The sequence below is a fragment of the Falco punctatus genome (assembly GCF_963210335.1).
Source record: "Falco punctatus genome assembly, chromosome: 2".
Classification (NCBI taxonomy): Eukaryota; Metazoa; Chordata; class Aves; order Falconiformes; family Falconidae; genus Falco; species Falco punctatus.
The window spans coordinates 113,440,141-113,454,563 of NC_137581.1; the positions used below are offsets into that span (position 1 = coordinate 113,440,141).

The 14,423-nt window shown below is 45.7% G+C and overlaps 1 protein-coding gene across 1 annotated transcript in view; it reads right to left on the bottom strand.

Annotated features, from left to right (window-relative positions):
* Positions 1–672: 672 nt before the first annotated feature.
* The window catches only part of GJA8 (gap junction protein alpha 8), a 40,951-nt gene continuing 27,200 nt past the window's right edge, over positions 673–14,423 (bottom strand). The window contains exon 3 of the mRNA XM_080375198.1: positions 673–9,872. Coding sequence (XP_080231324.1) covers positions 8,666–9,862 — 1,197 coding nt within the window. The 5' untranslated portion in view covers positions 9,863–9,872 and the 3' untranslated portion in view covers positions 673–8,665. The remainder of the gene's footprint in view (positions 9,873–14,423) is intronic.

Consider the following 14,423-nt stretch of genomic DNA (forward strand, 5'->3'; position numbering starts at 1 on the left):
ATGGGGCGGAGCATAGGGGCGGGGGCGGGCAGGGAGCCCCGCCCACAGCCCTGCAGCGGCGGGAGGGGCACGGCCGGGGGTCTCAACCGGCGCGGGGCGAGCGGCGGGGGCGCGGTGCCGCTGAGCCTGATGCCGTTCCCCGGCGGCGCTCGGGGGGAGCCCGGCGGAGGGGCGGGATGGCCGCGCCGAGGCCGTGCTGCCGCTGCGCCCCGCGGGCCCCTGCGCAGGGGTGGCGCGGGCGTGGGGCCTGGCGGCTGCCGGCCACCTTCCCTCCGCCCTCGGCGCCATCCCTGTGCCATCCGCCCTCCCGAGGCGTGTGCCCGCAGCGCAAGGGCCAGAGGCCGGAGGCCATCAGGGAAGTGCAAGTTCAAACAGGGACCTCCGCGATGCCCGTGGGTGTGAGGCACCACCGTCCTGTCCCCGCCTGACCCCCGCCGCGGCGCCTGGGCCTTCTTTTCCTCTCAACAGCACGGCCAACCTTTGCCGCTCAAAGCTGGCTGCGTTTGGCATAATAAATCCTAGAGGAAGAATCGAGTGGGGCCGGTCGGGAGTTGAACAAAACACGGAGCTCCCGCTGAGTGAAAATCAGGCACCTTTATTCATTACAAGTGGTTGCACTAGGAAAACAGGGCTGGGTTTGGTTGTGCCCAGCCGCTGGATGAGTCCCGCAGCCTCTGGCAGGCTGCTGGCAGTCATCTTGGTGTGAAATTCGTCTCCTTGTCTACAGCATTGCAAAGAGAAAAAAGCACCCAGCTCCCACAGGGAAATACACTGAGGGAGCACATTATCGTATATCATACTAGGCCTTTTTTTTTTCCCTTTTTTTTTTTTTTTTTTTTTACAGCTTCTGGTATCGCTGCCAATTAACACAGAGCTGAGATCGGCACTTCCCTGTTTTTCCTTTTCAAATCTGCTGCTTAGAAACTGATCTTTCCTAAAGTGATGAGATTCCTGAGTTTGGAGGGATCTCTGGTTGTTTTGTTCTGCGCGGGTAGGCTGTGCGGCAAGGTTAGTCCTCGGTTGCTTTTTAAAGACAGACGTTAACAGGAAATCCTTTAAAAAAAAACACCTACACAAAGCCAAATTCTGCTCTTGTTTACACCTTGGCATCTCTGCTCACTCTGCTCACAAGGTTAAAAAACAAGACAGAGTTTGGTCATCGCTCTTTAAACTTTCTTCTTTGCATGTTTTATAAATAGGCTTGAAACATTCCTCTGCTTAGCTGTAAATTACTGATCCCTGAGCCCTGGGGTCAACACACAGGGAAGAAGATTGTTCCTACTGGAAAAACTCAGCCACCTCCACCCGCCGGCCCCAGGACTTCTCCTTCAGGGAAGACAAAAAAGTGTAAAAAGAAAATGGGAAGTTTATTCCATGTTGTTCCTCCTTAGACAGCCGCTGATGGGCGTGCGTGGGGAGAAGGGTCCATGGTACTCCACAGGTACAAAGGCGAGTTTCAATTGGGACAGGCTGGTAGTTTCATTAAACGGAATATAGATGGAGGTAGCCAGAGAGGGGAAGCAGTGTACGAGGAAGAAGGGCTGGTCAGTATATTGGCAGGTTTCTGCACCATTCTGTATTTTATTCTTCCACATATTAAAGTGCGAATGCGGCTATGTTACATTCAGTTTGTGGAGGCAACTGCAGTTAAGTAAAGCGGAAAGGTGGAGCATGTTGAATTCAAGCCATTTGTTGGCCAAGAGTATATTTAGACATAGCACAGGTTTCCAGAAGGTGCTACAGGGCACATTCATGACAAATAGGCTTAGCTGGCAGCCGGCCATCCATTTTCTTCTCTCTTCTTTCCAGAGGTTTTCATAAACAGGAGTTCTGAAGCTGGGAGTAAGCCAGCATCATTCTGATGCCTTGAACTTACTTGTGGTGGGTTCAGGTGATGGTGTTCACCGGCAATAGATGAATTTCTTTATGGGATTGTCTGTGACTTTCCTTTGAACTAACATGTATGTGTTGAGAAACTTACCTGAAAATTTTTGCCCCAGTAATTCTTCATACACTTAGGTAGAAGGACTGGGGGGAAAAAAGCTTTGTCCACACTAGTTCTAGTTCTCAATTCTACCAGGTAAATAGAGGAACCAGCGCATAAAAGTTCAATTGTAAAGTTGCTGGCTGTGTTAAAATCCAGAAATACCAGATGTGGTAACAGGTTGAGTTTAATTCATATCTCACGTTGGCTTGCCTTATCCTTACCATGAGGTACTCAGCTGATGAGCTCACCGGTTTCTTTACTTTGGCCTTTGCCTGCAGCCTGCCGGTCAGCTGGCGTGCTGTGCCAGTACCTGGGATTCCTCGCTGCCCCCCCGCACAGCCTCTGCCCCACAACCCCCAGGATTTTTTGGTATGCTCATTTGTAACTGGGTTTCCTCACCCCGATCATCCTTCAACCCAACTCTCCCCTGAGCTTCAGGGAAGCACCACAGGAGCCAACTTTTCTGTTTACTGTTTCGCTATACATTCTTTGCTGTGTTGACTTAAAATTTTTTTGGTAGGCTACTCCATGACTTTCCAAGCAACATAGCCTTCCCTCCTTGGAAACCAATAAATGGCTTGTTTTGCTTTTACTATGCCAGGCTGGATCTAGCAAGGCAAAGGCCAACAGTCTTTGTGTTTTTCAAAACGTTCTGTCAGTAGCTCTGTAATCACCGTTTCTATTCAGTTCTGCTTCATCCCAGATCAGCAAGCTTTAAAATACACAGGATTTTGTTGACAGAACGTTAAAATGCAGTCCTCTGCACTTTCAGATGGATTTAAAGGCACACTTGACACCAAAATTAAAGGCAACTGGAAAGACCTAAGCCCCCTGTATTTCCATGATTTTATCTATTGACAAGCATAGTCCTTTTTTTTATTATTTTTTATTTTTTTATTTATTTGTAATGCTTTTTCCAAACCAGTTACACAACACGATTCTGGCCTCAAGCAGCTTCTGTGGCTACCAAACATCAGTTGACTGTGTTTGTGCATCAGCCTCTGCTGTGGTGCCCGGTCGGTTGGTGTTGCCTGCTGGGACAGTCTAAGCGAGCTCTACCAGAACACCCTGGAGAGGCAGAAAGTGCCCTACACCTGTTGTTCCACCACGCAGTGGCTGCACTGAGCTTTCAGCCTCCCGTGGGATAGGTAGTTCAGGCTGGAAGGGACCAGCTGGTCCAACCTTCAGCTCAATGCAGAGTCAGACCAGGGTGTGCAGTGCTTTTCCCAGTCAGGCTTCATCCTCCAAGGATGGAGATCCCACTGTGTCTCTGGGTACCCGCTTTAGTGCTGAACCACTCTCCATTTGAACATTTTTTTTTCCTTGTCAGGATGTTTTTAGCCAAAGTTTTCCTTGCTGCTCCTTGTAATCGTTGCCTCTGACCTTGTACTGTGCACCTCTGTGAAGAGTCTGTCTCCATCTTCCCTGTAACTCCCCATTATGTACCTGAAGACAGCAGTAAGGGCTCCCCATACCCTTAGACCCCTCCTCTCTAGGCTGAACAAATGTTTAATGTCTTTTTATACAATGACCTGCTAAGAGAAATACTCAAACTGTTGACAGAGACACAAGTCTTGCCTGTTCTGCTGAAATAGGTGCATGCCAAGCTAGTTGCAAGGAAAGGATTGTGTGCCAGGCTATGTCTTGGCAAGTCAAGACACATTTATTTGCCATGGTTACTACTCAACTGTATAAGCACATTTGGTGTTGGCAAAAAGCCTTTCCTGAGCCACGTGAAAAGGTGTAGCACACACAGAGCCTAAGAAATGGTAGTGTCATTATGTTGGGGGGGGGGGAAATCAAATTATTCCAATACTTAGAAAAGTCCCCTGATTTTGGTACACTTATCCAGCCCTGGCCCTCAGGAAATCTGGCACCGTATACCATTTTATCACAACTGCCTCAGGCTTATAGGAAGGCTTTAGTCTAGTTCTCATGGATGTTCCTGTCTTTACTAAACAAAACTATGCCTAGGCTAGGATTACTTTCACTTGTCAGCCTCAAAAGCCATTTTCTATACAAAATAGCAAACTGCCACTTTTTTTTTCAGCATTGTGTGACACAACCGCTCTTTAAATGTAGAACTGCACAGTCAGTGAGTTACTGAGTGGCAGGGGAGACTGGACTTTCCTCCCTCAGTAAGTAGATTTCATGCCCACACAGGCCTAGAGAGCAGAGATCCCCCCAGATCCCTCCTACAGGAGGAGGAATCTGTACCCCGTGTTTCGGCACTAATAGATTGTTGGTATCTATCTCACTTAGAGGAAAGAATCAGTATAATATAATTTGTGGGTTTGCATTAATGAAGGATGGCTTTTTTTCTGTTTGCCGTAAGCAATTGTAAATTCTTCCATGGAGACTGGAAAATTCACTCAGAGTTTGCACTGAGTGGTTTAAAACAGAAGCCCAGCGACATCATGCATGATACAACCCTCTCCCACATGCCTTGCAAGGACCTTAAAACCATTAGAGCTTCACCAGCCTGCACCCCCCGCTCCAGAAACTGTCCTATTTAAGCATAAATGCTGCCCCAGGCTGGGTGCTGGGGATGGAGGAGAAATCCATGGAACCACACTGTCACCACTGCTTCATATGGCAAGGCCAAGGCGAAGGTGGGAGAGAGGGGTGAGGGATCAATAAAGTCTCTTTTACTCATGGCAAATCCACATCTGTGTTGATGTTGTCAGTGCAGTGAAGTGTTCACATTTTCAAACTACTGCCCTTCTGGTCGAGGAATCATATATTAACCAAGTTAGCAGTTCTGCCAGGAAATAACAAGGATACCCATGCATTTCAGCAGTGCTTTTCATCAGATCATTCCTACTTTACAAACAGAATTAATGAAGCCTCACAACATCCCTGTGAGGTAGGTGGAAATTCTTACACCCATTTTACAGGTGGAGAAAACAGGCACTGAGAAGTAAAGTGATTATCACAGCAAGTCAGAAGCAGAGCTGGAAATAAATCTAAGATTATTATCCTAGGTCCACTGCTCTAGACACTAGAGAACACCAACTCCCACATGCTATTGTAAGCTAAGACACTACCTTTCTCTTCTACTTTCACCTCCTTTGGTGATTTTGACACTTGTACCTTATGCTCCTTGCAGAGAGCCATGCTACCAGTTAGCAATGTAGTTGCACAGGGAGCCAAGGGCGAACACAGCCCTTTAAATGATCCAGGCATGGCTCTAATTGTCCAGTGACTTCCCCCTTCCCAAAAGATAATTTTCCCTGTTCTTCACATATATATAAATATATATATATGTATGTTTTGCGTAATCATTTTTCGAGTAGAATCATACACTGAATCCACAGCTCTGAGGCTGTTATGCAACTTCACTAGGAATTTCTTGAATAAATGATTCTATTTGTCTCATTGAGAGGGAATAAACCACATTTATATGCTATCACATCCAGAAATAGCAGTAATCCTTTGCTCATCTGTACGGCCTTCCATCCAAGGACCTCCCATTTTATTACTAACACAATATATCGAGCCTCACATCACCTTCGTGAGGTAGAAAATGATTCCCAATTGTACAAGAAGGAAGAATGACTTGCTGACAGTCCCACAGTGATTTCATTGCAGAGATGAGGCTGAATGCCAGAAGACCGGACTGTTAGTTCCCTGCCCAGTTTGCCGAGAAGCACTGTCTTAGATGCCATGGCTCGTACTTGGTGTCTACAGATTCACCAGCAGCCTGGCAGGGTACTTGAGAACTGGCTCGAAAAAAAATAATAATCCGCAAGCAGTTGAGTGGATGCAGGAGGAAAGTGCTGGCTTGTTTCATTGTGCTGTCGTGACCTGGAGGAAGAAACGAGCTTTCCTGCAGCAGCTGCGAAAAAACTACAGTGTCCATTGAGTCCATTGAGTCCACTGCATACAGCGCATTTTACTGAGGCACTCCAGTGAAAAAGAACGACATACTCAACATCTGATGATTAAAGACTGGACTGCCTGATGGCTGTACTGTAAACCATATACCTCCGATGAATAAGCACTCATCTTTAAGAAGTCCAGTGATCTAATGAAGGTATGCATGTCAGAGGTCAGGAACAGGAATGGTTATTAAAATACTTTGCATATAAAAGGATTTTTCAAGTAATTAGAAGTCAACAAGGGTGAGGGTGATTCATCTAGTCCAATACACTGGTACCTGGAAGGGTCAGATGCTCTGAAGAAGGTAGAAGATACCTTATACTGAAGGGTTACAGGTTTTTGGTTTTTACCTACGGGAACCTGTGTTTCCAGCCCCCTTCAACTGGGCTGGCTGATGCTTAGAACCATTAAAACTCCATTATATCTTTCTAGTTTACGCTTTATAACTTTCTGTGAAGAAAACAAAAAATAACAGATCCCATCTAATCTAAGTGTGGTGATTTTGCTGTTCATCTAAATCTTTGCCCTTTCTCAAATTCTAGTATCTTGAATTGGGCACAGTGAACTCTTTTCCTGCTGAAAAATATTCTCTGTCCTCAGTTGCCTTCCATTTGTGTTAACTCTTCTCCTGTTTCTGTATTAAAAGAGCAGATAAGCAGTAGCCTCCAATTCTCTGCGTGTTCCTTCACATGTGTTGTTTTGCCACATTCCTTCCCAAAACTGAGGAGGTACCTTCCAGTCTTCCTTCACAAGGAAGGACGATCTAACAGCCTTTGTCCAGGAGCAAAGATTTTGACCTCAGGCTGCAAACCTTAGGAAAATACACAGGCCCAAGAGGAGCAAAAGGATTAATAGTGTTAAAAAAAATAAATAAATGTGGCATCGCTATGGCGCTGAAGAATTCCAATGCACCCTACAAACGTTCTACATATGTACAGCTTACATCACTCGGCAGTGAAGTCCAGCCACCTCTGCACTCTACAGGGCAGCTGCGTAACAAGGCAGGGGCACTGCACTGTGGTTAGACCCGCGAGTGACAGAACTGACTGTACTGGTGGCTGCCTGGACTGGGACATGGGGCAGCAGGGCTGGAGGTGTCAGCCCAAGCCTACCCAGAGCTCTCAGACACCCATTTGACCTCCGTGGGCTTTAAGTCAGCCCTGCTACAATGGGAGACCACAAGGGGTCTTTTCTAGCTGGTGGCAGGATGAGTTTTATGCATTATGCCAAAGACCTTTTTTTCCCTGACCTGGATTAGAGCCTGCTCAGGGAACAATGGGATGGGCTGCAGCCCAGCAGAAAGAATTCGCTGAGCTGGCAGGGGCTGAGGTTTGCAGAGCAGAGCAGATGAGAGTGCATACCTGCACTTTCCTGGCATGAGGCTCAGTTTTGGGGGGACATAGCTGTTAACCTGAAGCTTTTGAACGCATTGCTGCACTGTCCCAGCCAAAAGGTGCTGCTGTAGTCCTAAAATTGGAAATGCACAGACATTTAAACATTCTGCCTTTTGTAAAAAAGATTTTTGCTGAGGCTCCGAGAGTTCTGTACAGATCTGTTGGCACGAAAGGTCTAAATAATCTTTTGCAAGGCCTTGTTTTACTCGAGGCTTTGGCATTTAATAGAGAAGTAGACCACTGGCTGGCTCCCGTCTGTCAAATTAAAAACAAAGGTTGTCAAAAGACTATTATATCAGACTTTTCAAACTTGAACAACCCGTTTTGTATTTAGAGGTTTAAATAGTCACGTAGTTCCCCAGAGCCCTGGTTTAAGTTCATGGGTGCCTTCAGGACTCTCTACCTGAGATTTGCTGAGTGCCTGTAAGTCTGGGAGCTCCGGGAACTGAGCACATGTCAGGATCATGCCATGAAGGCTTATATTTGGTTTCATGCTCTGGGGACTGTGGCTGTTTCCTTCTTTCACAGAAGTCTCCCCACGCTTGCTTTGCTAAATTGAGTTTCAGATCTTTAAGTCACAAGACTACAAGTAAAAAATATCACTTGAATTATTCTTTCTGGTGCTCGGAAATAGGCTCGGGGCTGGATGACCCTCTTGGGAACAAATAACCCATCTGTGGTCATCTGCTAAATCCGAGTAGAGAGCTACTGTTAACCTTGCCTACTGTCAATGTCACTTGAAGAGCAGAAATATTTTTGGCAAAGGAAAAATATGTTTTACCTAACTCAGATTTGCATTCGCAGAGAAACTGGGGATGTTTTGGCTTTTATTTTCTGAATAGGGAGGGGGAATAGTGCTTGCTATTTCAGCACGTTGATGCGAAGCACAGAATTAATTTTGTGAATTAAATAACTGCAATTCCGTGCCAACAGTTAAGGGGAGATCTGCTCAGCATGCCATAGGTGGAAACAGGAAAAGAAATACTAGATACAGTTGTTAATCAGTCTTCCCCCTCGCTGGCTGAAGAGACAGATCCTCCCCGCGTTGCTAGAGAAATGTGGAACACAAAGCTTCCAGTAAATACGTTCACAGTGGTGACATTTGGGTTTCACTGCCATGTTAGGTTTTAAAAGACATCAGTTATGTGTACAGTGTAGATATTACTGTAAGAAGTGATCTGGCATGTGGAAACAGGGAAAAATGTTCCTTTTCAAATGGAACATACAGGGCAAATAAGGCACAGTTACCGTGATAGGACCTTTCCAGCTGAGAATCTCAAGAGGAAATACTATTCAAATGGCCATTTTAGCACTTTGCCTAAAAATATCTTTTGATTCTTTCTCTATCTCTCCTTTTCTCTTCAACCTTTTCCTTTCCATGTGCTCCCTGTGTCCTGCACCTTCATACAGTCAAATCATCCGACCTGGCCCGGCTGCTGGCTTTACTTAGCCTGCTGAGGGGTCTCATATCAGTGGCAAGTTCAGCAGGTGCTGAAGGCCCTTCAATTTCATCGCTCACCGCCTCCTCTTCTTTCTTCACCCCTTGCTCTTCCTGAGGTCTTGGCTGCTCTTCTCGTTCCTCCTTCTCCCCTGCTCTTACCTTCTCCTCTTCTGGTTCCTTCGCTTGTGCATACGATGGTAACCTCTCATCGAATGCTCTGGAGAGATCTTCCAATGGTCCCATCCCAATCTTCTCCTCAAACTCGTTGAAGGCTGATGGAAGGGGACTGGGCTCAACCCCTACTTCTGTGAGAGGGAAATAGTGTGACACCGGCTTCTCTTCTTCCAGCAGCTTGTAGCCTTTGGCCTTCGGGATGGAGGTGACTGCGATGGCATGGAGGGGCTTCTCTGGGACCTCCCCCAGCTGTTCCTCTGCTGGTCTTCTCAGGGCCCTCCGGATCCTTTTCATGATCAAGTGACTGATCTCCACCAGGTTGAGGAAGAGGGACACGGAAGCCACCACCAGCATGAACATGATAAAGATGGTCTTCTCTGTGGGCCTGGAGACAAAACAGTCCACAAGATTGGGACAGGGCCACCGCCCGCAGCGGTACAGGGGGAGAATTCGGAAGCCATAGAGGAAGTACTGACCGACTATGAATCCCACCTCAAAGAGGGTTTTGAAAATGATGTGGAAGATGTATGTTCTCAGGAGGGTACCCTCCAGGCGAAACTTCTTGGTCCCGTCAGGGTTGTTGCCTTTGTTTTGATTTGGAGCCAGGGGTAGCTTCTCTTCATCCACCTCAGCTTGCTGACGCCTCTCGGCTTCCTCCCTCTCTCTCCTCTTCTCCTCCATGCGGACGTGGTGCACCGCATGCCCAAAGTACATTAGCGAAGGCGTGGACACAAAGATGATCTGCAGGACCCAGAGGCGGATGTGGGAGATGGGGAAGGCCTCATCGTAGCAGACGTTCTCGCAACCAGGTTGCTGGGTGTTGCACACAAAGTCTGACTGTTCGTCTCCCCACACTAGCTCAGCAGCTGTTCCCAGGATCAGGATGCGGAAAATGAAGAGCACTGTGAGCCAGACTCTCCCGATGACAGTGGATTGCTCGTTCACCTGCTCTAAAATGTTCCCCAAGAAACTCCAGTCACCCATTTCTTACTGTCTAAGGAAAGAAAACAGAAACAGAATGACCACAAATTATGCTAAATTTAAAAGACTTCAGGTTTTCCCACTGATGCCTTTTGTTGCTTTCAACCAGTATTTCCCTAATACAGTTTGAGAACAGAAAGAAGGTTGCTCGCTTATTTGCCTGATCACAATGATTTATTAGCAGGAGGAGAGCTGGGAAGCCAGAGCAAACTGCTTGCTAAATTCTTTCTTCCCTGGCTCTAAATGGGCAATTACTTTTCAGCCGGGGAGTATATTTATCTCCTTTTCCAGGTGAGAGTCTTCTGTAGTGCCTTGTAGGCTCAGTTGCTTGAGCCTGCTTAGATTTTGTACACGTACAAACACTCGCCAGCAGTACAGTGGAACAGATTTATCAGCATGCGGCTGCAGCGGTTAGAAAACAGAGGGAAGCTTTCAAGCACCCAAACTCTGCTGCACCAAAACCACACACGGGTCAAACAGAACTTGAATTGGTGCCCATCCTACACCTACACCAACCTGAATTCTCTCTAGGTTGCATATATTAATTCTGCATTAGAAATCATTCTGTTGGGCAAGAATAGCAATTACAACACCATTACGATGTTAGCAATAATGTATAAGCTTCATAACTACCATATATACTAGTTTTGCTATATAGCATGCATTATATACAATATAATTATTAGGTGGTGTTGGAGCTATTCTTTTATCCTCTTCTGAAGTCAGTTGCCACACTGACATTGGAACCAACCTGGAGAAAAACACAAAGGTCTATAACCGGGACCTGAAATACTATTTTCTCTCTCTAAAATGTCAGTGCTGCTACCTCCGGCTCACACAGAGCTGGATGCCAGCTGCAGATACCCTACTGGAAAGCTACGAAAGTAGTCCATTTTCAAGTAATGCACATCAAACATTAGATCTGTCATTATTTTTGCATGACAAGTTATTATGCCGAGGCCAGGACTTCATCCCGTGTATCCTAAACTTCCCACTATGTAATTTTAGGCAAGGGAAGATATACAAATGAGGGAAATAAAGGGGAAACTTGTTTGGGATGGGCTTATTTAACATATTACAGCAGTCTGAAGCCTCTGAGGAATATTACAGTGATCCAGAAAGACTGACTTGTGGACCATGAAAGGTGAAACAGTGAAACATTATTCATAAAATAGCTCTTCACAGGGACCTGGAAGTTCATCTCTTAGATACTACCTCCATCTATGGTTTCTTAAATGCAGACACACATACACAAGTGGTGGGAAAAAGAAGGTACAGTCAACAGCGTGGAAATCTGAGTATCTAATTTCCCTCCTCCTTCGGATACCACTGGGATATGTTTGTAATGCCATATGTTGCAACACACCAACGCATACCAGTCTGTTTCAACTACTGTGTGTGCATATTCACACATAGACAAACACACAAAATATTGAGAGTTCTATGGCTCTGGAGAATTTCAGGAATTTTCAACCAAAAAAATTCCTTCTGATGTCATTTTTCTAAAACTCATTTTCCCTGCCTTTCAACCTTGTAAAATTTTAACCCCAGACACTCATGTTAGAAAACGAAGAACAGAACGCAGTCCTTCAGCTTGCACAAACACCTTGCATGCGTAAGTGGCAAACATGTAATTAAATCACCGAAGAAAATTGCTACTTTCTCAGTCATTAAAGTTGTGTAAAAGAGTGTGTTAATGTCAGCACTTACATTAACAAGTCTAGCAGAAGATTACGCTGTTTACATACATTATCTAAACTGATTTAAACATTCTCTTTCTGCAAATTCACAGAGCAAAGTACACCCGACAGTTACCAATCATGTGCAACTCTGTAAAAAACATGACTACACACAATATAAACTCCATCGTCCCCCAGGCACCGCAGTTAACTCAATCCCTTTCTTTCTTTGTGAGTCACGCTGATATCCACAGCTACCGTTTGCACATTTCCACTGCAGCACGCAAGAGCGCCGTTCTAGATGTGATAAACCTTATCATACGGAAAACTCACTGTACAAGAGAAGGAAAAATGTCTCCTAGCTCCAACAAATGTCTCGCTTGCAGCTCGCTATGTTTGGCTAAACTCCTCCTGAGATCACTTCCGAACTAGTCACGTTTCTCAAAACTCTGCCATGACCATCCTCTCTATTTTCTGCAAGAGAAGTGGTTCGAGGTTGCTCAGTCAGTTCAACTGCAGGGAACGATTTTGGGCAGACTGAAGATGAGTGGTACAACCAGTTCAAATGCCTAGGATTCCACCTGTAAGCAATCAGCCCCTCGAGTCTCAAAAAAAGGTGCAAGCGATGAATTTAGGCGGCCACCTTTTCCCCTAAATTGCCTGTCAGGAGGAAAGAGCTGGAGACTGCCTAAGCCCACTCAGAGTCAACAGACTCGTGTTCTTAACTCACATGGGCTCGTGGCAAACCCCCCCAGATGTTGCAACCTGAGCACACTACCAGCGAAAAAGACTGTATAGGTTAAGGACGTTGAGCAAGCAACTTGCCGCTGTGAAAGGCTCCACCGAAGAAATGTGTCCCCCTCCTCTCTTGGCACTCTGCAGGGAAGAGTGAACTTTTGTCTCTCTTCTTCCCTACCCTAAAAGTCCCGATCTTGTCGCACGACTGAGCAGATATGACTGAATTGGCTCTGATGGTGGGTTTTAGTTGCCCTGCAATATTTAAGCTCCGAGCCAGACGGCTTTATGAAGTGAGTGACAGTTAGTGACGTGGGGAACAATAGGGAGAAAAAAATAGAGAAAGAGAGGCAGAGACACAGAGAGGAGAATCCACTGAACATGAAAAAGCAGAGGGGGGAGAGGAACAGGCGACAGGCAGTGAAAACCTAATACATGCATAAATGGGAGTTTGCACAGTTAAGCAGGGACCGAAGCATCTCTGCACTTCTGCTGTGGCTCAGCACAGCTCTGTGTGTGCCCCCACTCGCTGGTCTCTAGGTGTTGAGGTGTGACAGGTGAAAAGGGAGTGCCAACATCCCTGATAGTGGCAGAACTAATTGAACTGATTTGTTACTCTGCACCCAGCTCTGACAGCCAAGACACATCGCTGACTTCCAGCACAGGCAGGCACTGAGGTACCTGGTCTGTATGTGGCATCGTCAGATACTTTGGACTGCTGTTTACCTTCTTTTACCCAGAAAAAGAAGCTGTATGGGAAAACTAGATCATCAGTTGATATTAATCAAAGCTGAGAAATACCATTTTTACAGCCTTGCCTTTCAGTGTGTTTAGTTCTGCTTAGTTTTTCCTCCAAATGCGTCTTGTGCACGGACATGCATCAAAAATGGCTAAACCAAATTGTTTTGTTAAGGAGCACAGCTGAATTCCAGCAGCCCAGCAAACAGGAATGTTACCCCAGGCGCACTCGCCTACCCCCAGCCAGCTGCAAAAATGCTGGAGAGCCTGCAGAAGAGAAAAATCACAGGCTCAGTAACCGCATCTACAAGTACAGCTAACAGCCCTCTGAGTTTTGATTATAAGCCAAGGGATATAACTTTATTCTGAGGTGTTATTTTTGTAGCCTTTCTGTACGAATTGCCCAGAATGTGCTCCTGGTGTTCAGCTCTGAAGAAAAAGAGGATTACTGAAAGCAAGATCTGCTAAGCAACGGTACAGATACCAGGCTCATAAAGTGATGAAGCAGCAAGTAGCTCTCCTCTCTCTTTATGCAGACTCAACACTGAATTTAATTCCCCAGAATGGCATTGGGAGACACTCTGTCTCTAGAAAAGCTGCTATCTGAATGAGATATTATAATACGAGGGCCACAAAATTTTGTATCTCCAAACCAGTGGTTTCAGGCCTCTCTTCAGTGTTTCTGACCATTTGTGCCTATGTAAACTCAGCACCTTATTTCAGCAGTTGTCTTCCCAAACAGCTTTTAAGCTAAGTTGCATAGCCCCAAAGTCCAAAGCACAACTGGAGGCAGAGATGATGTTATTTCAGACTGGATTTCAAAAGAGCTAAAGAATAAGTGAGAGATGGAAAAGAATCATATTTTGCAAGAGGGACCAGTTTGGAGACACCAAAGAAAAATCAATCTCTATGCATGCGGTTGGAATGAAGGTCATCTTCTGAACACCTTAATAAATCACGCTCTTATTAGAGACATAGTAGAGCTCTATACATGACACTTTTCAGCCTCTGCTATGTAAAGCATGGGAGTAGTCTTCCTGGAGAGAAGACACACAGAGGAGAAGACACAAGTCCAAAGAACTTGAAGTGAATAAGAAAAGGCACAGTCTGATCAACAAGAGGAATAAGGACAGTAAGGAAGAATAAGGAATACCTTTGTTGCTTTGCTTCACTATATGCTACTCAGATAAACTATGATTAATACAGGAGTAACTGGTCATCACTGCCACCCTCATTCTCTCTCTGAGGAGCAGTAAGAGAGAGAGGACTAAATGATGCCACCAGCAGCTAACACCTTTAAAGAATGCCTGCAAGCTGGTGCATCACAGAGGCCAGATGGTTCAGATGTTAAACTCTCCATCCCTTTTCAGACTGAAACTGTCTTTTTTGAAAACTCGGCTCTGGCTGAATGT